The sequence below is a fragment of the Thamnophis elegans genome, chromosome 2 (genome assembly GCF_009769535.1).
Source record: "Thamnophis elegans isolate rThaEle1 chromosome 2, rThaEle1.pri, whole genome shotgun sequence".
Classification (NCBI taxonomy): Eukaryota; Metazoa; Chordata; class Lepidosauria; order Squamata; family Colubridae; genus Thamnophis; species Thamnophis elegans.
Genome location: NC_045542.1, coordinates 29,947,413 through 29,972,807, shown reverse-complemented (window position 1 = coordinate 29,972,807; position 25,395 = coordinate 29,947,413). Strand labels below are relative to the sequence as shown.

The following is a 25,395-nucleotide window of genomic DNA, read 5'->3' as shown; positions in this document are numbered from 1 at the left end:
TGTTGTATGGCCCTGGCTATGCACAGTATATATGTGAGTGTATGAAAATGAAAAATGGAAAATAAAAACATTTTAACCATAAAGAAATTCCTGCTGAAAATATTGCAAATAAATGCAAATAGGAGAGCACTTTCTAAAATCAATTAAAGCAATATATCAGGAACTAACAGCCCAAATCATAATTAATGGGAACCTAACCAACTCATTTAATATTGAGAGAGGTACAAGGCAGGATTGCCCCTTATCCCCACTATTGTTTATCATAACCTTGGAACTACTCTTGAATAAAATATGGGGTTCAGGGGACCTACAGGGAATCAGGATTAGGCAGCAAGAATATAGAGTACGTGCTTTTGCGGATGACTTGGTTATAACAGTTACCCAACCACAGGAATCTAGTAAGGTATTAATGAATTTGATTAATCAATATGGTCAAGTGTCAGGATTCAAAATAAATTTAGGGAAAACAAAAATACTAGCTATAAATATGAACACTAAACAAAGGGAAGAACTAGAAGGGACAGGATGTGAAATAGTTAAAAAGGTCAAATATTTAGGAGTTTATATCTCAACCTGAAACGGGAAGTTATATAAGAATAATTATGAACCACTATGGCATAATATACAGACAGAGATGAAAAAATGGGAAAAATTAGTTATCTTTGCTGGGAAGAATAGCAGCAGTGAAAATGAATATTTTACCTAAATTTTTATTTCTTTTTCAAACATTACCAATACTTAAAAAAGATGCAAGCCTGCTAGAATGGCAGAAGGATATTAATAAATTTGTATAGATAGGGAAGAAGCCGAGAGTAAAACTAAAAATAATGCAAGATGCGCGTGAAAGAGGAGGCTTGAAATTACCCAATTTAAAACTATATTATGATGCAGTAGTTCTGTCTATAATTAGTGACTAGATTAATTTAACAGATGATAGAATACTTAATATTGAAGGGTATGATTTGGTATATGGCTGGCATGCTTATTTGCTATACAACAAAAAGATGGATAAGAATTTTAAAAGTCATATTTTAAGAAATGCTCTACTGCGGGTTTGGAAAAAATATCAATAGAAATTAAATGATAAGATACCTATGTGGGCTATTCCTAGACATGCAATAGAAAATATGAATATAGTACAAAAACAGGATGTAACTACTTATAGACAGCTTCTTACTGTAGAAAGAGGTGTACTACAACTGAAACCCTTGGATGTACTAAAAAAGGAAAAAGTAATTCAAACATGGTTTCAATACGGGGAGTTACAGGCTAGATGGAAAATAGATAAAAAAATTGGCTTTATGCAAGTCGAGGCTAATTTACTTAAACAAATTAGAGATCAAAGTCCAATGCATATAAAGAGATTATATAATGTACTAATAGAAATTGACTCGGAAACAGAACTAGTTAAAGACTGCATGATTAAATGGGCTCAAAATGTTGAAGAACCAATAATGCTGGATACATGGGAAAAGATATGGGTGAGAAATGTAAAGTTTACACAGGCCCAAAATTTGAGAGACAAATTTTATAAGATGTTTTATAGATGGCATTTAGACCCTTAAAAAAATGGCCTCTATGTATCCGAACTTAGAAACCTAAATGCTGGAGATGTGAGTGTATGGATGCTACATATTTTCATATATGGTAGACTTGCAAAAAGGTTAAAGCATTTTGGATTAAAATATGGTGGATTATGCAAAATGTTCTTTAAAAAAGGATAAAGTGTACCCCTCAGTTATTTTTGTTAGGCATAATTACTGATTGTACAGTTGTAGAGACTAATCTGATATTGCATTTAATAACTGCAGCTAGATTGTTGGTGGCGCAATACTGGAAGAAGGAAGATTTGCCTACTATTCAAGAATGGACATTGAAAGTAACAAACCTAGCCGAGATGACCAAAATATCTGCATATCTTGAGGAAATATATTTTATTCAATTTTCACATTCCATTTGCAATCATTTATATACAGGGTATTTACTATAAGAAAAGAAAAAAAAAAAAAAAAAGAAAAAGGGAATAAAACGAACAAGTAAAAAAGAAACACAACTCATCATTCACAACCCCACCTAACCCTTGCGTCCTCCATACACCCCATCTACCCCCTCCAACTTTCCTTTCTCCCTCTAACACTCCCCTCCTACTTCCCTTTCCCCTCAAGCCTTCCTTCTCCCCTTACTCCCCAGACACCCTCCTTACATTCCCCTTACTCCTTACATTCCCCTTACTCCTTCCTTACTCCTCCCTCTTCCTTCCCTCTACCTCCCTCCTTGGTGTATGCCTTTATTCGAGTGTTGTTTGATCTAATAAAAGTAAAGTAAACCAAGGAAAATAATAATAATAATAATAATAAGAAAAAAAAAAGAACCACCGTATATAAATACATTCTTGTTCTTATTAAAACTATATTAACACCCCCCACCCCACCCCCCACAATCCCCATCCCTAATCCTCCCGACTTCCCAGGGTCCACACCTGGCACTACCTTCTATCTAAGATATCTTGTATACATATGGATTAAAAAATAAAAGTAATATATCAAAAAAAAAAAAAAAAAAAAGGAAAGCAGAGAAAGAAAAAAAAAAGGAAAAAAAGAAACCACTCTTTGTGTTGATCTCAGCCCCCCATCTTTATCTATACTTAAATAGTATAAATCATTCTATCTATATTTTATTCTCATCTCTTACTTCTTTGCTATTTACCCCAACCTTCTGTAGACTCTCCCGTTCCCTTCCTAAACCTCATGATCCCTTCCAGTAAGATTTAAGCAGCGTAGTTTATGCCATATATTCAAATATAACTTTACAGACAAGTAATCAAACTTTCCCATCTAGTAAAATTTAAACAACGTAAATGATCTTTCTTTACCCCTTTTTCAAACAGTAATTCAAAATAATCTAACCCGATTTCCCCTTCTTAGTAAAGTTAAGCAGCGTAGATCAGATATTACTTTACACAGGAATCAATTTCTGTAATTCCAACCGACTTCCCCTTCTAATAGAATTTAAATAACTTAGTTCATTCCACATGTATTTTACCCTCATCCCCCACTTGTCTGATATTTACCACTGTCAAATTTATACTACCATTTGTTTAAAATATAACTCAGAGCGATTTGTAGCATGAATCCTTCCACATATTCCAATAATACTTTCAGCAAAATTCAGTTAACCTTCTATTTTAAGGTAGTCGCTTCTAACAAAATTTAAACAACATAAATCATTCCACATTCTTTTTACAGTTATCTTAAGATAATCCCAAGCGGCTTCCTGTTCTAATAAGCTTTAAACAACGTAAATTTTGCCCTCATCCCTTGCTTGTCTAATATTTATCACAAATAACGTAGTACTACCATTTGTTTAAAATATAACTCAGAGCGATTTGTAGCATGAATCATTCCACATATTCCAATAATACTTTCAGCAAGATTCAGTTAACCTTCTATTTTAAGGTAGTCGCTTCTAACAAAGTTTAAACAACATAAATCATTCCACATTCTTTTTACAGTTATCTTAAGATAATCCCAAGCGGCTTCCTGTTCTAATAAGCTTTAAACAACGTAAATTTTGCCCTCATCCCTTGCTTGTCTGATATTTACCACAAATAACGTAGTTCATTCCACATGCATTTTACCCTCATCTCTTGCTTGTCTAATATTTACCACTATCAAATTTATACTAGCGTTTATTTGAAAAATAACTCAGAACTATTACAACCAACTTTCCCTTCAAATAAAAGTTAAATAGCATGGATCATATTCAAATAATGCTTTCAGCAAGAGTCAGTTAACCTTCTATTTTAAAATAGTCCCATCTAACAAAGTTTAAACAACATAAATCATTCCGCATTCTTTTAACCACTATCAGATTTATGCTAACGTTACTTTAAAATCTAGCTCAAAGTAGTTTCACCCAGCTTTCCCTTCTGATAAAAATTAGTCCACTTTTTCTACCGGAGAGAGGTCTCAAACCCCCATTCAGTCCTCAACTTTAGGAAGTCTTTTGAAGTATCTAAATTCTCAATCTGCGTTCTTCTGCTTCTCCGAGGGAGGAGGGGCTACCCCCTCCATCTTGCAGCCGCATGGCCAGCCGTTTGCTTTCTCCTTCCGCTTGTCTCTCCTCTCTTCCAAGCGCGTCAGGAAGTCCCGCCTTCAGAATCCTACAATAGAAATCTTGAGCCTCCGAAACAGAGTTAAGACGAAATCTTTGATTCTCAAATGTAACCGTGATGCCGGCAGGGGCCTCCCATCTGTATCGAATCTGTTGACTCCTAAGCTCTTTAGTTAAAAAGGCGTAATCCCTTCTTGCTCTCAACATTTGGAAAGGTATATCTTTGAAGACAATCACGTCCTGGTCATCAACTCGGAGACTGTTATTATGAAACTTTTGCACAATCGCGTTTCTAGATTCTTTTGTAAAGAAATGTATAATTATATCCCTCGGGAGCTGTCGCTGTTCCGCTATCAATGAGTTCTGGCGATAGATTTTCCGAATCTGCCAATCAAGGTTAAGTCCCGGGCTTCCCAGCGCATGGCTGAAGGCTTCAGCAAATGTCTGTTTCAAATTCTCTTGCTCCTTTTCACGGAATCCTCTGACTCTTATTGAAAATGCCTTCCTATCAAAATTTAGCGTCATAAGCTGTTCTTCGTTATTTCTAATTTTTTCTTGTAAAATTTGAATATTGGTAGTCAAATCAAAATTAGCCTTCTCCAGACTTTCCAATCTGTTCTCTATTTCAGCAGAGTAATCTGACAGGGCAGACACGGCTGCAAACGTATTCGCCTTCATTTGATTAACTTTAGATTTTAGATCCTCATAAAGTTGCAATACAAATTCCTTAAGTTCTTGCTTAAGGGCATTAAATATTTTAAAGAGATATTCCTGTGTTAAAACTTCTCCAGTAGAGGGCGTAGGAGACAAAGGCTGTGTTTCCAAAAAAGATTGTTTAAATTCTTTAGACACATTTGTAGCAAGACGTTTCTTTGATCTGGGTGCCATAATAGATAAACAAGTAAGCAGTGCTTCGCTCCCCTCTATTTCCAAAGAAAAAGAGTTTATTTTGTTAAGGAGCGGTCTGCAGGAAGATAAGCCCGGCTAAGTACATCCAGTAATCATCCACGGAGAGAAATCGCCATTTTAAAGTCTATTTAAACAAAGAAGTCTTTAAGGCAAATGGTGCTGGTATTTAAGATAGTAATAAAAGCATAAATCTCACAGGGGTGGTACCCTCCCGTATCAACTCTAGCTTGAAAAAAAACTTTGTTTTGTCCTGGGGGGGGCTAGCCTGTCTGGGGCTGCCAAAAAAAAAAGGCAGCTGAGAAAGAACTGGCCGGAGATAAAGGCTCCGCTTCGGCTGGATCTAATCTCTTCCACAGCCAAAAAAAAAAAAGGGCTGTGGCTTACGAATAGACCCTAACCTACGGAGCTACCCTCCCTGCCCCTTTCTTAGCCAAAAAGGGGTGCTATCTATGATCTTATTTAGATATACAGACCAGATCTCTGAGGAGCTCGGTGGAGCCCTCCTCGGCAACAGGCCACGCCCACAGGAAGTCCTCCCAATATCTGCATATCTTAAGGACCATTCAAACAAGAGATACAAACTGGAGTGGAAAAGATGGATTGATTAATACCCTGTATTGGTTCTGGGAAGTCGAGGGGAGGGGGAAGGTTGGGGAGGTTTGGGGGGAGGGGGAGGGGTGGAAACTAAACACTTGTAACTATTTGTGGTTTTTTTTTCCAAGAATGTTTAATAAAAAGATTTATTAAAAAAAAAGATTCCAAGCCATCATTGCATGGAAACTAATTAGTGCAAGAAGAATAGTGAATTTCTCCTCTCCATCAATAGAATTTAAAATAGCATGCTGGAAAGAAAAATGATTTAATCTGATCCTGAAGAATACATTGTTTTTTCTAGTACATTCAAAACTATCCTCTGGGTAGGAAATTGAGCAGCTGGCTCAATTTGATAAGCAGTGGGATCTAAATTTAATACAGGCCCAAGTATCAAATAAGTTCAAAACATTCCATTCCTCTTCCAGCACATGCCAATCACATTCTGGAAATTGCCTGGAATTTTTTAGAACTGAACCTCACCACCAGAAGTGGATTTTTATTTTCGGAGAATGGTATAGAAATGGGGCTGTCAGGCCTGCAGCCATCTTTTCTTTTGGATCTTTAGCCTGCCACATTTTCTATTATTCTACTATCCATTTTCTACTGTGGGAAAATGAAAGGAGGGATTGTAGGAGGTGATGTAGCCATAACAAAATTCTTTCTAGAAAGCCAAGGTCATCCTTTGTCTTTGCACCTCTGCACCTGACTGGAACTGGATGGGTGGAACTGCCAGCATGGCAGTGGAAGTTTGGACCATGTGATGGACTTATGGGTGTGGGGGCAAGAGCTTGAACTTTCAACTGGGTGGGGAAAACCAGGAAGCTTTCAGATTCGAGTTTTCCCAGATGTGCCAACATGGCTCTCTTAATAAATTGGAACTTTGAGCAATACTTTGCCTTGGACTCTGATTTACTTTTGGATGCTTTTTTGAACCCTGACAGGGGCTGGACCACATGTATAACATAGAAACCCATGTCCATTTGTAGTATTGATTTCACTTGAAGAACAGCTACATTAGTGTCATCTGGAGAAGCAACAGAAGACTCTAGATTTCTCAGGAATGTTATTTTCCCAAAATGGAAGATTCCACACATTTTGAATTTAGACATTAAAGAAAATGATAGTTATTGTTGCAGAGCAAAACAAAATACTACATTTTAAATGTCATGACTAGCAAACATTTTTGCAAAGTTAATTGCATATGGATATTTTGCAGGATTATATAACTGAGCTATTAAAAAAGAGGCCACATAAATAATTAAACATTAAAACAATCAATGCTGTGGAATAAAATTAGAGCTAGCAAAGACAATGTATGGCTGAATATAAAAGTACAATTATCCTTTCCTCATCTTTTGCTGCACTAGGCAAGACTAAATTAGTAAATTTAATTTTGTTAAATCTAATAAAGGCATCATTTTAAAAGTTAAAAAAGACCAGCAGCCAACTTTAAACTTATATATTGCTTTCTTCCTCTTTGGTGTCCCTGGGATATTTTTTGATTGGGGAATCAAAGTTTTTGTTATATGTGAATTGACACACGATCACCTATTGTGGTTACTCTTGGTACAGGCTACAATACATTCTTTCACTCCACTTGTACAAAATATGAAATCCCGAATCCACTGCTAAATCTAGCTGTACCAGGCTGGCTTATGGCAATAGCGAATGTCCTATTTATTTAGTACATACGCAGCATTCTACTTTAAAGGGAACACTTAAACAACACAATGTAACTCCAAGTCAATCACACTTCTGTGAAATCAAACTGTCCACTTAGGTAGCAACACTGATTTACAATCAATTTCACATGCTGTTATGCACATGGAATAGACAACAGGTGGAAAGCATAGGCAGTTAGCAAGACATCCCCAATAAAGAAGTGTATCTGCAGGTAGTGACCACAGACCACTTCTCAGTTCCTATGCTTTCTGGCTGATGGTTTGGTCACTTTTGAATGCTGGCGGTGCTTTCACTCTAGTGATAGCATGAGACGGAGTCTACAGCCCACACAAGTGGCTCAGGTAGTCAGGTAGTGTGTCATCCAGGATGGCACATCAATGTGAGCTGCGGCAAGAAGGTTTGCGGTGTCTGTAAGCGTAGTGTCCACAGCATGGAGGCGCTACCAGGAGACAGGCCAGTACATCAGGAGACGTGGAGGAGGCCGTAGGAAGGCAACAACCCAGCATCAGGACCGCTACCTCTGCCTTTGTGTAAGGAGGGACAGGAGGAGCACTGTCAGAGCCCTGCAAAATGACCTCCAGCGGGCCACAAATGTGCATGTGGCTGCCTAAAAGGTCAGAAACAGACTCCATGTGGGTGGTATGAGGGCCCGACCTCCACAGGTGTGGGTTGTGATTTTGTTGTCAGCATATTCAACTATGTAATGAACAAAGTATTTAATAATTCATTTCATTCATTCAGATCTAGGATGCCTTATTTTTGTGTTCCCTTTATTTTTTTGAGCAGTGTACAAAGCACACTGCAAGATGGGCTGGATAGATAGATACATTTGGGGGAGAAGCAGAATGAAATGTACTTTGACCTTGAATCTTTGTTATATATGTAGTAGTTTGTTCATGTGGTGCTTGACATGTCTTAGTAATATGTAAGGCACACAATGAACTCCTACAAATGGAGAGGGTGAAGTAATATAACCTCATGACATTAGGGAATGAATTCAGGCTTACAAAGAGAAATAAGAAGGCTGTAATTCAAGCCTTCTGAAATAATCTGAATATTTGTACAATTAGATCACACATGAATAATTTGGGAACCTCCAAACTGATCTACATGCTGCAAATCTGCCCACCCCTCCCCTGCTCCCCACTTACAACAAATGTAATATTCTACATTTGATCCAACCAAGATAAATTGTTAAGATTTGTTATGGTCCCAGGGTGACTTGTATATAGTAAAAAATAAGTTTGTTTATATATCAGCAAAATTACTAAGGTGTTTAAGGACGAAGATTGTTTCTTCAAAATCATACAAGAAAATTGACACAATCTGCATTCACAAGGAAGCATAACAACATAAGTAAAAAAATACTAGTATACAAAAAATAGAAATATGTATAATTTCTAATCTGAAACAACTGTATCAGTGGTGGGTTGCAGTGGTACGTCCTGGTACAAGCGTACTGGAGCCTGCCTGGAGCACCAGGTACCGTTCCGGTACAGTGCTCTGGAGGGCCCACCCACCCACCTGAGCTCCTTACCTGTCCTTTAAAGCCTTCGGTGCTTCCGTGCACGTGCATGGCATGTGCAGCACCTGCGCGACACTCTGTCAAGCAGGTGGAGCATCGCAGAGATTTGTGGAGGTATGCCGCATGAGTGCGTCCATGTGGACAGCGCCAGGCCCGTTTCAACCATACCGGTTGAAACGGGATCCGGAACACACCACTGAACTATATTAAGTTCAAAGTACTGTACTTTCAAAATGAGAGTCAGTCTCCATCAAATACAAACAGTTCTTTTGCCTTGAAACAGGGCACCTTGAATTTGGGATGGTACAACGTGAAACGTTTTGTACACCCTTAGTAAAAATCAAGAGCACTGAGGAGCAATAAACAAAGTAAGTCTGTATACAGCTAGGGAAGTTCTCAAATGGATCTGAATTGCTACAGGGTTTCAAACTTTTATTTATTTTGAGCATCATGGCACATAAACAAACAAACAAACAAACAATTTCACTGCAAAACAGAGCTTCTGTTTCACTCTGACCACTAACCTGGAAGATTTTGCTTTCCTATTAACATGACAGCAATATTTAGTTTTACATCCTGAAATGAAGCCAGCCTGACTATTTCTTATACATATACGTTAGTTACTCTTAACTTCAATATAGATTTGTTGACTTTCATAAGTGAGAGAAACTGTTCACATAAGCATATACATCTGAACATTGCTAGCTTACTTGTGGAAGTGATATTTTGAGAAATCATTCTTGGGAAGAAAAAAAAGTAGACAACTAAAATTCCAACATTATTATACTTCTGCTTTAAAATCTAAAACTCCTCTGTAACAATCACTTCACAGTAAATAGTGATAGTATTATTATTAGTATTTGAATTAAAAAGGAACATACGTAGTCAATGACACTTATTTGCAGTTTAATGTTGATACCAGCACTGCCTTTTTGTGTGTCACTATTATTTAATCCTAAAATAGACAACTATGACTAATTCCTTGGGAGCAAACACCATTGAGCTTAATGGGTTTCCTTCTAAGTCTACATTCATAGGATGACAATTTGTCTGGGAACCCCCCTCCCCAAATCCTATTCTCCCGCTATATGGACTATAAAATTTCATCTTGAACTACCGTATATACTCGAGTATAAGCCGACCCGAATATAAGCCGAGGCACCTAATTTTACCCCAAAAAGCTGGAAAAGTTATTGACTCGAGTATAAGCCTAGGGTGGGAAATGCAGCAGCTACCGGTAAATTTCAAAAATAAAAATAGATACCAATAATGTTTTTGAATATTTATTTCCTCCCCTGGAGTGGGGAGGGAATGTGGCTTTCATAGTATCCTTCCCCTGGAGTGGGGAGGAATTGGGGATTTTGCAGTATCCTACCCCTGTAGTGGGGAGGGAATGTGGCTTTCATAGTATCCTATCCCTGGAGTGGGGAGGATTTGGGGGATTTCATAGTATCCTTCCCCTGGAGTGGGGAGGAAATGTGGATTTCATAGTATCCTTCCCCTGGAGTGGGGAGGATTTGGGGGATTTCATAGTATCCTTCCCCTGGAGTGGGGAGGATTTGGGGGATTTCATAGTATCCTTCCCCTGGAGTGGGGAGGATTTGGGGGATTTCATAGTATCCTTCCCCTGGAGTGGGGAGGATTTGGGGGATTTCATAGTATCCTACCCCTGGAGTGGGGAGGATTTGGGGGATTTCATAGTATCCTACCCCTGGAGTGGGGAGGATTTGGGGGATTTCATAGTATCCTTCCCCTGGAGTGGGGAGGAAATGTGGATTTCATAGTATCCTTCCCCTGGAGTGGGGAGGATTTGGGGGATTTCATAGTATCCTTCCCCTGGAGTGGGGAGGATTTGGGGGATTTCATAGTATCCTTCCCCTGGAGTGGGGAGGATTTGGGGGATTTCATAGTATCCTACCCCTGGAGTGGGGAGGATTTGGGGGATTTCATAGTATCCTACCCTTGGAGTGGGGAGGATTTGGGGGATTTCATAGTATCCTTCCCCTGGAGTGGGGAGGAAATGTGGATTTCATAGTATCCTTCCCCTGGAGTGGGGAGGATTTGGGGGATTTCATAGTATCCTTCCCCTGGAGTGGGGAGGATTTGGGGGATTTCATAGTATCCTACCCCTGGAGTGGGGAGGATTTGGGGGATTTCATAGTATCCTTCCCCTGGAGTGGGGAGGAAATGTGGATTTCATAGTATCCTTCCCCTGGAGTGGGGAGGATTTGGGGGATTTCATAGTATCCTTCCCCTGGAGTGGGGAGGATTTGGGGGATTTCATAGTATCCTACCCCTGGAGTGGGGAGGATTTGGGGGATTTCATAGTATCCTACCCCTGGAGTGGGGAGGATTTGGGGGATTTCATAGTATCCTTCCCCTGGAGTGGGGAGGAAATGTGGATTTCATAGTATCCTTCCCCTGGAGTGGGGAGGATTTGGGGGATTTCATAGTATCCTTCCCCTGGAGTGGGGAGGATTTGGGGGATTTCATAGTATCCTACCCCTGGAGTGGGGAGGATTTGGGGGATTTCATAGTATCCTTCCCCTGGAGTGGGGAGGAAATGTGGATTTCATAGTATCCTTCCCCTGGAGTGGGGAGGATTTGGGGGATTTCATAGTATCCTACCCCTGGAGTGGGGAGGATTTGGGGGATTTCATAGTATCCTACCCCTGGAGTGGGGAGGATTTGGGGGATTTCATAGTATCCTACCCCTGGAGTGGGGAGGATTTGGGGGATTTCATAGTATCCTTCCCCTGGAGTGGGGAGGATTTGGGGGATTTCATAGTATACTAAGTCAGAAATAACATTGCTGCGTAGCCAGGAGTGTGTCTCAGTCACTTAAACCTCATACATAAATCATTGTACGAGGCGCTCGACGGCGCCTCTTACCTGCCGCGGGTCCCACCAGGACCGGCCAGAGGCACAGCAAGCTCCGGAACCAGAGCGGGAGCCTCCGCCGCATGGCTCAGCTCCGCCAGGGACGCATCCGGCAAGGGGAAAGCGGGGTCCCCTCTCGCGCAGCGGGTGGAGGGCGCGGGGCAGCGGCAGGGCTGGGCTGCCTCCGGGTCCTGCCTCCCGGAGCCCTGGGGCGGCCGCGGGAGTCCGTGGGCGGCGGGGCTCGCTCGGCTTCCAGCAGGGAGGAGAAGGGTGGCTTCCCGGAGCCGCGCGCTCGGCAAGCTCGCCGCTCAACTCAGCGCCAGCGCGCCTTCATCTCCGAGCGCCCAGCGGAAGGGCCAAGCCGCTCGCCTCGGAGCCGCTGGAGCTGGGACGCCGCCTCCGCCGCGGAATTTGCTCCAACTCAGCCGCTCCGGCCCATTGTCAGCCGGCTGGTCCCTGCCTTCCCTCCCCTCCTCTCTCTAGCTTAAAGAGACACCGACTTGCCTCGGCTGGAGGCCGGGCACGGGGAGGAGTTGGCGCCAGCCCGGGGAGGGGGCTGCGAGCGGGCGGGCAGGGGGACGGGAGGTAAAAGGCTGGATGGGTTTGGTTGCCAAACCGAGGCGGCTCGCTCGGGGCTCTTCCCTCTCTCCCCACGGGTGGGCAGCGGCCGGAGTTCCCACAAATGCCGCTCCCCGCATTTTTCTGGACGGGGTCTCGCAGGAAGGAATCCCCTCCTCCTCCAACAGGCAACAGCACTGCCGGATCCAGTTGTAGACTCGAGTATAAGCCGAGCCGGCTTTTTTCAGCCCAAAAAGTGGGCTGAAAAACTCGGCTTATACTCGAGTATATACGGTATTTTCCTCAACCTCCTGTCTTTCAGATGCTTCAGCTAGTACAATTCTTAACTCCAAAAATAATGCTGGCTAGGAAGCCTCGGAACTGAATTCTAAAGCATCTGGAGAGTATGACTTACTGTATTTTTTGAAGTATAAAACACACATTTCACCCCCGCTAAAAGAGCGTGGAAATGTTGGTGCGTCTTATACACTGAATACAGCCATTTTTGGGCTCCCGAAGCCTTGCCCCTACATCCCAAAAATGGAGGAGTTTTTCGCTTCCTCCAGCCCCCAGAAGCACTCTGCAGGCTTCACCAGGGCTGGGAGAAGGGGAAATGCCCCCGTTTTTGCAAAAAGTGGCCCATTTTTCTCCCGTTTTTCGCAAAAAAGGGGGCATTTTTGCCTTCCCCTAGCCCTGCTGAAGCCTGCAGAGTGCTCCTGGGGACTGGGGAGGACAAAAACCTTTTTTTCTTACTTACCTCTTTGAAATCTTGGTGCGTCTTATACACTGGTGTGTCTTATAGTCCAAAAACTAAGATAAGTAAAGCACCTTTAATCATGTATGAAGTACTCCAGATTTTCTTGTGTTGAGCTACAACACCTGTTAGTCTCCATGGAGTAGGAAACCAAACCAACTTTGGGAAGGAGCTTGAATTCTTTCCTATTTCTATAACCTGAGGTTTGGCAGGCTTCTACTTCCTTGGCTTTTTGAAAAGCAACGAAGACCTGGCATTTCCTCCCGAAGTGCTGGGATAGGATAATGTGACTTAGTTTTGATACTGTTTTTATGGTGTTTTATTGTTGCTATCATTTTAATTCTTGATTGGAAGCCACCCAAAGTTTGAAGTAGATTGGGTGTCTCTATAAATGTTTTAAATACGTAAATAAGAAGTCATGAATTCAGCTTTTGCTTTTAAACGTGGTTCTGTTTGAACTATGCACTAAGCACTCTTGCACACTCAGATGGATACACCCAAGCAAATCCATGGAAACTCCCCTAACAGGATTTATTCCCCACATGCATTTATAAAGCGTCTTTTCAAAAATGAATCACCGTTCAGTTTTTACAATCAGCTGCGAGTAAGAAACATGCTTCCTAAGAAGCCAAGAATTAGGAGTCCTGGAAGTAAGTAGGCCACTGAGCCAGGGAGTATTACAGTGCCTACTCTGCAAGTCCCAACTTGCAACAGATCTGCACTTTTCAAACAGAAAAGGCCCTGGGTTTGTTTGGGTTGTTTTTTTGTTTGACAATGTTCAAATACAGTTGTCAGAGCTGTTCCAGTAATATGAAAACCAGAAATTCCACAGATGATCTACCACTCCTTGTGGTATATCTTCAGAGGTTTTGCATTTTAATATATATTCAGTTTTGATAACCATATCACTTGCCTACCTACCATCTTTGTTGCTGCACTTCCTTGTGACCAGAAGTAAACTGGTCCAATCTGGAGATACGACGGTACTCCAAGGCAGGGCTAGAAATACAGTCAACTCTCAGCCTGGTGTGAAGCTATACTTTCTTCTCAACCTAAGGGAAGATTCATAATGCTGCAGAGTCTTGCTTTGTACATGACCCCTTTTCTCTTCTATTGTCCTTATTGGCTGCCAAAACCTGCAGAAAGGGTTCTCATAACACAAAGCCTCTAACACCTCTGGAGAATACCTGCAGCATTGCAGTTTGTTGACCATCCATCTTTTGCAGGAAAATCAACAACATTTTTCAACCTCAATGCATATGTATGTACAAAATGTAACATTTTGGGGTCTTTCAGGCCAATGTAATAGAGGCAAAAGAGTTCTCATGAGATCGACCTCTTCACCAACACTAACTGGCCTTAGAGGAAGGAAAAGAACTACTGTAAACAGTGACCCTGATCCTAACCCCAAAGCCAGTCCAAAAATGTATCATGGTTGATGGTATATAAAGCAACAGAGAAATCCAGGATGTATCATCTCCATCCTGATCCCTCCGAAGGTCATCAATGAGTGCAACCAGTGCCCTAACAATAATACATTTTGTATTATGGTGGTGGGACCTTAGCGTCACCCAGGGCCGCGAAGCTAAGGTCCCACCACCCTTTCTACAGCCTTTCTTGAAAAGAGCGAAGGGGAATGCTAATTGCGACTATGAAGAACCTCGGTTAATGGTGCAGTTAAGATATGTTCTCAAATATACCAATAGTAATCTATAGTGAGTTCCACTGGAAAAAAAGGCATATATACATGCTTGTACATTAAGGGATAATGGCATGCTAAAAAGTGATTAACCTAACTGCAAATTGAAAATAGTAAGTAATCTTGGTCTCACCCCCCCCCAAAGGAAGTGTAAGTTAGCACCCACCCCTCTCCTAGAAAAATGAAATATTTTAGGAAATTAAAAAAGTAAAGAATAATTCCCCCCAAAAGGAGGCAGAAACTCAGTCCCTTGCCTTTGTTAAGGCCTGGGTCAGCTTATGTACAACACAAAAGACATGGCCTCCAGGTCATAAAAGGATCTATCTAGCAACAGAACTCACCACATGGCACCTGGGAAGATTACATTACCCAGCAAGGCTCAACAAAACCTGGGACTCAAAACACAACCTACAAAGTTATCCCTGCATGGCCCCAGGAGAGTCTGACAACCAATCAGGATACAAGCTCAAATTCAAAAGCCCAGAGAGGGCATAAAACCCAGGTACTCTCAGCATCTCTTCACTTTTTGCCCAGGACCTCAAACCATGTAGTCCTGTCCACCATTAAACCATTTTTCCAAGCAACCTCCATGTTTCCAGTGTCTTTCCCCCCACTTGGAACTGAACCCAGAAGGACATTTCTTCCAACAGAAGAAGATAGTATGGTAGTATTCCTCCCATCCTTCTAAAGAGTGGTGATAGACATTGGGTGGGGGGGAGAGATGTGAAGGGGACAAGGTCTCTTTCCAATCCATTGCCATTTGAGAAAGCAGATACTTTTATCCTGCCTAACTGTACGGTAAACTAAAAAGACTGGACATTTTCTCCTTGTATGCTATTTATTCATCAAATTTCCTCAGCGCTCTCCTGGAACATGAGAAATCAATTGGATATGGAAATCAAGCTCACTTGGCCTTTTGCTTTTATTTGAATGAGAAAAAACACAAACCTAGGAATAAAGAAAAGGCAGGAGCAGAAACACATTTAACACAGTTCCTCTCTTCATTCATGTTTCCAACTGACAAGAGGAAGGTGCTGCCAGTCTTACGGCAACGGAATTTGAATCTATTTCATAGACTGTGTTGATTGGAAAGCTCAACAAATAGGGAATGCCCCATTCTCTATGAACAATAATCTCCATTCCATCTATTTCACATATCAACCACTCAATCACTAGCAATGACTGTTTTAAAAAAGATAATATCAGGTATATTATCCGGAGATGTATGTATGGAATCTCAATTCTACAACACAGAATTCTTCCACATTAAAGAAATCTATTCCGATGAGAGTAACAGTAGATATGTCTTCTGTGCACATTGTTAGGAACATTCTAGATCAATAAAATAAACCACATATATACATTCTATCTCACTTGAGAGACTTGTTAAAACAAACAAAGTATATTTGGGAGGCAGCAATCTTCAAAAAGTGAAAAATATTTTAAAAGCCAAAAAGAAGTTGGAGTTCATAGTTTCCTTTGAAGGGAAAGAAGGTACATATTTCATATGTAAAAAAAAATATTTTTCTAAATATGACTCATTCATCAAACAAAAAGTTAGCACAAATTCAAGTTCTCAGAAAGGAAACCAATTGGTTCCCAGTTGATTTCTAACCTGGAGGTGTGCAGGCATCAGCTGGAGACTGTACAAACGTAGAGCGCCTTTTTGTGGGCATAGGCAGGGCCATCTTCTGTTCCTTATGTTTTGCCAATGCAGCTTGCACTGCCTCTGTATGGATGTCTGAAAAATAGAAGCAAATCCGTAAGAAAATAAGAACATTGCAAGAGCAGAGCCCTTAATCATATGTCTAAAACAGAGTATTCTTTTATAGCCATTTAGCAAACTGGTCCTGAAGCCATATAGCAAGGTTAAGCATATAATTGCTAACAACAGAAGCTGAACAAAGTTGTATCGTTTGATTTTTTTTTAGGCACATCCTACACAAATTGACATAGTGTCTCTGAAAGCTTCGCTGATTTCACAGAATATGAACTTCTGTTGATCAACGGGGTAGAATATTTCAAGACAAGATACATTTATACTTGTATGCTTTTCTGAAGAAAATTTCACATGACCAAAATGAATTATTAAACATATTTAATGGGTAAGATTGTGGTTACTGCCAGAGTGCAGAGATTTCCCCCCCTCCTTTAGAAATATTCTTCTTTTCTACAACTCTTATGTCTCTAACCAACTGATCCAGAGAACTGGAAACCTTTTCAAACATGGGCTGATACCAGGGGTGGGTTCTGGGTTCTGTTACTGCCAGTTCGCTCAGGGATGCTCTTTGGGCACCCAGGTGCTTGATGCACGCATGCACAGTAGTGAAAAAATTACTTCTGTGCATGCACAAAGTAAAAGACAAGATGGCAGCGCCATAGGCACCCCCCAATAGAACCAGTTCGGGGGCATGGCCAGTCGAGTTACTACCTACTCGGCCGAACCAGTCCAAACCGGTAGGAACTCACCTCTGGCTGATACTATGCTGGTTCAGTGGTGTATATAATTTCCTTTCTCATTCTTGAAGCAGAAATTTCTGATGTAGTATATCGCATGTAAATTAAAGCTAAGCATACACAATCTGATTTCTAATTGAATATTTCACACAAATTTGACATATTCTCCACTGTTACTATTTAGAAGATTTCCATTTTACAAAATGAATCATACTGAGATGTTTGAATTTGCAGAAATGCAAATGTCTAGATGCACAAAACATCAATAGAAGTTGAAAACACAAGAGTTGAAGAATATATGAAGAAAGGAATGTTAACAGCCCTTCACATCTCTTAAAGTTAGATACAGCTTTTTAGTTGGATAAATCTACAACAATTTTAACACAACTGACTGCCTGGCTTCAAAGGGCTAGTACAGTTTTTAAATTCAACAATAATCTGTTGAACAATATGCTCCAGAAGAACAACTTCAGCAAGATGACAGGGACCAAGGTCATAAAGTCTGCAGGAGGTTATGCAAAAATAACAGAGTTCATGCTGAATGTGCCATTTACTCAATATGACTCATTTGGACAAGCACAATAACACAGTGCTAAGATGAAACCAACACAACATGATTCATTCATTCATTCTGGAGCACAATAAGAAGGAACATATGGACACAAAAGTTCACCTTATCCAGAAGGATTAAAAAAAATATTTGTGCGTTCAAGGTCTGAATACATTTGTAACTAAAGTGACTCTTCATATAATTCATATTGACTGGTAACTGTGAAACACATTCAAATTCATAAACATTTTAATAATAGATTGGCTATTGGAATACATTATGAGAATCACGTAAAGTAAGAATATCACTTGTAAAGTAAGAACTTTGACAACAATTGCAGATTACTTATATATCAATAACACTAAAAAAATTCCCTCAATTTTAGGACATTTCAGGTCCTAAACATGGGCAGAACTTATTCGAATCCACTATGGCAAAATCTGGATCTTGCTCAACAATATCAAACATTTTGTCCTCTGTGAAATACTTTGATTGGCTTGAATTTAAACATTTGGTTTTCAACTGTTTTGTATAAGAACTACTCTTATTGAATGTGTAACATCCAGATTCCCAATCTGGAAATCGCATCATCTACACCAAGAACAGAGCTGTTACAGAGATTCTCAATCATCCAGGTCATGGTTGTCTCAAAAGTGATTTTCCAAAAGGAGAAAAAAAACACCTTTGGGACATAGCTGATGCAGAAAATACAGAGGTTCTTCTGCTCCCATTACTGACATAAAAGCACTGCCGACTATGAATAGTTTTAAAAGTATAAGTGAGCACCAGCAATAGCAATAGCATTTAGGCTTATATATTGCCCCATACTGTGTTACACTACTCTTTGGCAGTTTACAATGAAGAAGCAATATTTGCATATTGCCCTCAACAATTAGGTCCTCTTTTTACCGACCTCAGAAGGATGGAAGGCCGAGTCAACCTTGAGCCGTTCAGAATCGAACTTCTGGCAGTGAGCAGTGAGTTAGCTTGTAATACCGCATTGTAACCATTGCGCCACCAGGCCTCCATCTTGCAGAAAATAGGTTTCTTTTTGAGACTCCTTCAATTCTTACCAAAGTTCAAATATAGGTAAAAAAAGAAGGTAATTCCAAGAAGATCAGAACTCCTTAGTGACACGTAATGACTACAAAAACTCAGGATAGAAGGAAACTGTTTCTTTTATTCATGTATTTTCTTTACAATAAGTCTGGGGACATGAAGGGGAAGGAGGGATCTTCTCCCACGTCAAGATGCAAGTTCTCTCTGTACAAAGTGAACCTTTCCACAGCAGGCAGCTGTACTCCAATTCCCTTACTACTTCACAGCAGCTGGAAACAGTATATGGAAGATGTCAGAGTCACAGAGTCACTCTTACGTGAGAATCTTATGTAATCTCCAAACATAATATTCATAATCAGTGAAAAGAAATGTCTCAATAGTAAAAGCTGAATGCCACCATGCTAATTTTTCTCATATGAAATGGATGTTAATCTTTACTGTGAGAAGCCGTATGCTTGCTAGCTACCTACCTACCTAACTACTGTGAAAAAAAGATATTTACATTGTATAATCAGAGTATGGACTCTTGTTCAAATGAAAGAAAGGTAGCATGTTTTCCTGAAAATAAGACAGGGTCTTATTTTCTTTTTACCCCTTGAAATAAGCACTTGGCCTTATTTTCGGAGAGATCTTATTATTTTTGAGGTCCAGGAGGCAGCGAGCGTGGTCACCTCATGGCTGTTGCTTTGTTGCAATATTTTCGGTGGAGGGCTTATTTTAGCGCATGTGCTCAAAAGCCTGATTTTGCTATTTTTAAAGTGCCTAAATATGTGCTTCTTACTAAACAAATGACTCTTGATAATCAATTATTGAAGCATCCCAAAAAAATCTCAAAAGTTGCTTAAAAGGCATAAAGGTTTTCTTTCACCTATAATATGAAACCATTGAGAAATCAGTTTGTCAATCTGGCATCTTTGTTATAAGTAAAATGTAGCAACTTATTCAATGAGGACTTAGCATGCTGCTCATATGTAGAAATATTCATGTGCATGTGGTTGGAGACACAAATGTTAATATGCATGTGACAGTGTCATTACACAAATGCTACAATTTATGCACGTGTCATATATTGAGATGTAACTATGCAGGGCAATTGCTGAAAGGCTTCAACCCAAACCTGTCATTTTGATATTACTTTAGTTGCTGCAGATATTGTTGGGTATTTTTAAAATTGACACTAAGGAAATTAGTACTTAATAAATTATTACTAAATTTATTTACTAAATAAAACATCTCATAATCCTAAAAGTATTTTTATCATGTATTGTATAGCATTCAGTTATACACAATTAAAATGCAACAGGCTTTAGATTAGGATACTATACAGATGACCTTGGAGAAACTGTTAAAAAACAAAAACATGCTTTAAGCCCAGAAAACAGAGAAAGTGTTAGAAATAAACTGAGATTAGGTAAAGGTAAAGTTTCCCCTTGCACATATAGGCTAGTTGTTCCCGATTCTAGAGGGCTGTGTCATCTCCATTTCCAAGCCAAAGAGCCAGTCCTGTCTGAAGAAATCTCCGTGGTCATGTGACCGGCATGACTAAACATCAAAGGTGCATTGAACACTGTTACCTTCCCACCAAAGATGGTTCCTATTTTTCTACTTGCATTTTTACATGCTTTCGAACTGCTAGGTTGTCAGAAGTTGGGACAAGTAACGGGAGTTCACTCCGTTATGCGGCACTAGGGATTTGAACCGCCAAACTGCCTACCTTTCTGATCGACAAGCTCAATGTCTTAACCACTGAGCCACACGTCCCTGAAAAAATTAAAATTAAACATTAAAAAAGTAAACTGAGATTACTTTCACCCTAATTCATTGGGGTATAAGCAGGAGAGGGGAAACCAGGCTTTCAATATTTTTTAACCATAGCCTACATCAACATCACTCTAAACAAATTTGAAGAGTCCATTTGTGACCTGGTCTACCTCAGAAGACAGACAGGTGCTTTTAGCTCTTCTCCTAATCTCCAGTGCTGACACAGATATTAATTTGGATAATTTTAAACATTATTATACATGAACAAAGTAAATTCACTATCATTCATAATTTGCCAACATCTAATGATCCCAGCTGGCCTTTCCTTTTTCCCTCCTGTAGTACCCTCAACATGTCATAACTAATATTTCTCTTTATTGTTTAGTCAAAGATACTAAGGTTCATTTGGTTCAAAGTTCATCAGGTGATTTTGTGGCTTCCTTACCAGACCGGTAGCGTTCGTCTCTGGCTCCCCCAGAGCGTCCTCGGTGATATTTAGATGAAGATGGTGCAGGAACCGCAGATGGAGTTGGTGTCTGATTGCGGGGTTCTTTTTGTAAACCTGTTTCAATCCCTGTGGGAATGTTAAAAAATAAAAATTTTATCAGCAAACCGAAGTGGACATATTTGGGACATTGTTAAAAAACTCTACCAGTTTCACTGTGTAACCATTTGGAGTCATTAAATTTAAAAATCATTTTATTGAAATAGTTAAGGTCTCTGAAACAATGAGAGATATCCCTTTGAGTGTATATATCAGGCATGTCAAACTCAAGGCCCAGGGGCCGGATCTGGCCAGCGGGGTGCTTAGATATTGCCTATGGGGCTGCTCTGGAAACAATAAAGGACCAGCCCGCGGTGCTTCTGTCAGCGAAAACTGAGCTCAGGAGGGCGCAGGTGGCCTTCTTGAGCTGTTTTTGCTGATAGAGGGTTGAAGGAGGCCGCCGCAGGCGAAAGCAGAGCCTGTTTTCGCTGGCAGAGCACTCAAGCTACCACAGGCACCCCCGACATGAGTGACATTGAGCTGGCCATGCCCACCCAGGCCACCGAGATCAAATACAACCCTGATGCAGCCCTCAATGAAATTGAGTTTGGTATATATAGCCCCAATTCTCAGTAGACAGAAAGTAAATACTCCATAAAGAAAGCAGAAAAGTTGACTAAGATAAGGCACTTCAAATAACTTCATGAGGCAGCAGTCCAAGAATATTTTCACAATACTGATGGTTCTATGTATAATTATAGATATCTATTCCATGTATGGATATATATAATGATAATTTCTACACTTCTCAGTATACAGACCTTTGCTCTTTTGCTGTTTGTAGTACATTTAATGATATATTCTTTCATCGGAGGAAAGTAATTAATTAGAGCCAAATATAAATTTGATCAGAATACCTTAAAATGTAATTCCTAATATTGTTTAAGCTAAGCCCAGCAAGCTTCACAACAATAATAGCATACTAGCACCAAAAGGCACATGACATAATGTTTTTAAACGCCATACAATGGCTTTGTTTCAGTGCAGGAAGAGAAACAAGGTCATTCATAACTGGAGACCTTTTTGAGTAAACAATTGCAACCTGCTATTTTTATTTTATTTTATTTCTTGCAAAGCAGGCTACATATTGAAGATGCTGGAGGAGGAGGAGGAGGAGGAGGAGGAGATATATTATTTCACATAAGACTGCATATCTTGGAAATTTGCTGCACCACCATTTTAAAGGCTGACAAGGTGGTTAAAAAAAACCTAGATCTTTTCCAAGGATTGGGGTGGTCTTTCAAATCTTATTTCTTTTTTATTAGGGCCCTAAGTTCAAAGCACCACAGCAATTTGCCAAAAATCATAGATGGAGTTAATGATCAGGACTCTTTGGACAAATACCAAGCCTCAGAATTGGTTCTTAGAATAGAAGTGAACTAGGTTTACAGTGTTTGATAAACTCAAGTTTCCTGCATTTTGGAAGCTTAATTTAGGTATACTGTATTGGGGGAATAACCACTGCTGTTGTTAATTAATGAAATAAGAAATCTTGCTAATTTATTATAAATTACAGAAGGGTAATTCTTCTGCCCTTCTGCTGTAATTTTAAATTACAGAATGGTAATACTTATTTTTCCATTCCCACTTTCACAATCTTAATACAAATAATCCTCTAGTTATGATGGTCCATTCAGTCATCATCTTCATTTAACAACCCCGTAATCCTTGGCGTGGTGAAGTCAGTTGAATGGAGCTAGCAGAGTATTTTAATGGCCCGATGCCCTTCCTATCACCAATGCAGAGTTTTGTTCAGCAGATATCTTCTCAGTGTGCCCAGAGAGAGAAATATCTGCCTCTACCTAGGATTGAACTCACAGCCTCCTAATTGTGAGGCGAGAGCTCCACCTGTAAGCCACTGCATCACTCTTATGATGGTTCGTTCAGTGACCGTTCAAAATTATGACAGTGCTGAGCGAGGCAACTTACGACCTGTGTCCTAAGTTACAGCCACTGCAGCTCTTTCCCTGCAATCACATGATCAGAGTTTTGGCTCTTGCCAGCCTGTCCACACTTACAACTGCCCGGGGGGGGGGGGCAGGGGCTGTAACTCCTCTTACCTACCTATCTTCCCCTCCCATCTCTGGTCTTAAACCCTGGTAAAGTTTCAGCAATGCAGCGCGAAGCAGCCAAGCACCCCAAGGGCCAAACACTGGTTAGTTTCCACACTGGGGCACAAAGAAGCTGCCCCACAGGAAGCTCCAAATGCTCAGGAGACTCCAAGGGTGTGAAGTAGCCACCCCCTCCCTCAATAGAAGCCTGGGAGGCGCCAGCCTAGCCACCCTCACTGCCCTGCCTATCATTATGCTAACTGATCTTTACTGTTTTCTTCCTCCCGTGAGGCCATCTGGCGTGGCTCTTTATCAGCAAAGGATTTTTAAAAAAAATATTGTGGGGTGGTGTCTTAAAATCCCTCCTTTCCTATGCTCCTGGGGCAAGGCTGGAACACTGGAGCTGGCTTCATGGAGAATTTTTTTAAAAAACCACCTTCTCCTTGTCTTCCAAAGTTCTTCAAAGAGAGTGCAGCTCTTCCAAGGCTGCGCAGATCCAAAAGCAAATGTTTTGGCTGCCATTAGCATTTTTTCCCTTTCTTTTTCTTTGCAGAGGGCCAGGCTTGGCCTGCCTCATAAGCTCAATCGTTTTAGAGGAGGAGCTAATTCTAGCTGCAGAAGGCCAAGCCTTAAGAACAAATCCATACAAAGCCAAAATTGAAAGACAGCAATAGACAGCAAATGCCATCCCGGCAAAGAAGCAGAAGAAATACTGGACCACTTAAGATTCCTGCTGCAACAACATTGGACAGACTGATTACAGACAACATGACAAAGTAGCAGCAATGGTGCATTGGAATATCTGCAAGAAATACGATTCGCCTGCAAACAAGATCAGGGAGGACCAAAACATCGGCAAAGCCGTAAAAAATGAAGACGCTAAATCATGCTGGGAACTTTAGAATTCAAACAGACAAGCACCCCGTCACCTAACATCCCAGACTTAACAACTGTCAATAAGAAAAACAAAAAAGTCTTCTGGATAGTGAACATGATAGCGGAATTGAAGAGAAAGAATTGGAGAGAAAAACCCCCATCAAATACATAAAACTGTAAGTAGAAGTAGAACGTGGCAATGCAAGCGAAGTTAGTTCCAATAGTAATAGGTACCATACTGTGCCCGAATTGGCCTGAGCAGTCCTCTTAGATCATACAATGTTTAGTTTTAACATGATTGATGTTCTCAAGGTTTCAATTAATGTCTCAGGGGTGCTTTTTGAAGAGGCAAATGGACTTTCTGGTTTTTCTCTGCAAATGTTTCGCTTCTCATCTAAGAAGCTTCTTCAACTCTGGCTGGACGGTGAGGAATCAGAGCTGAAGAATCTTCTTGGTTGAGAAGCGAAACGTCTTCAAAGAAAAACCAGAAAGCCAGGTGCCTCTTGAAAAAGCACCTTTGGGACAATCATGACCTGGATGACTGAGAATCTCCATAGATGTTTTCATCACTGATGGACAAACGACATGTTAACTGTATTACACATGGTGTCTACACTATATTCAGGTTTTACTGATATAGGTGGCCTTTAACTTACAACCACAGTTCAAACCGGAATTTCCACTGCTAAGCGAGGTGGTCAGTAAGGGAGTTACACCCAAAATTATACAACCTTTTAGCTTAAGTGAATCGCTGTCACTGTTAAATGAATCACACAGGCATTAAAGGAATCCAGCTTTCCCCATTGACTTTACTAGTTGGAAGTTGACCGGAAAGCTCACCAATGGTGATCATGTGACCTTGAGAGCCTTTAACCATTGTAAATACATGCTGGTTGCCAAGTGCCCAAATTTTGATCGCATGACTGCAGGAATGCTGCAATGGTCCTAAGTATGAGAATGAGTTGTAAGTCAAGGAACTGCATCTTTGTCTATATCCCCATATAATTACTTAAGACCTATCAGTCAATGAACTTAGCTCTGTTAATTATAGTTTTTTCCCCACTGTCATTATAGTTGCTAATTAGCAGTTGTATTGCTAACAGTTAAACATTGCTTGAAAAGAAAAGAAATTTTAAAGAGAGATCAAACTGCTTTATGTAGGTAAATAATATGGTTCTAAAATTGGCTGGAAATCCCCAAAGAATAAAACATTTTATTTGTAGCATACCAATTATATTGCTTGTGATGGGAATTATATTGCTAGAATGAGGAAATTATAGGGGGACTATCAAAGCCTAGAAGAGCAGACATATTCATTTCAGCTTGAATTGCTCATTTTATACAGCTTAGTTTTTACATTCATTCCAAAAGGAGTACATTTT

The 25,395-nt window shown here is 40.4% G+C and overlaps 1 protein-coding gene across 2 annotated transcripts in view; it reads right to left on the bottom strand.

Annotated features, from left to right (window-relative positions):
- DIP2B (disco interacting protein 2 homolog B) overlaps nt 1-25,395 on the bottom strand; it is a 200,785-nt gene that overhangs the window by 63,923 nt on the left and 111,467 nt on the right. For both annotated transcript variants that reach the window (XM_032210327.1, XM_032210328.1), the window contains exons 3-4: nt 20,988-21,116; nt 16,331-16,456 (exon numbers count right to left, since the gene is read on the bottom strand). In XM_032210327.1, coding sequence (XP_032066218.1) covers nt 16,331-16,456; nt 20,988-21,116 — 255 coding nt within the window. The remainder of the gene's footprint in view (nt 1-16,330; nt 16,457-20,987; nt 21,117-25,395) is intronic.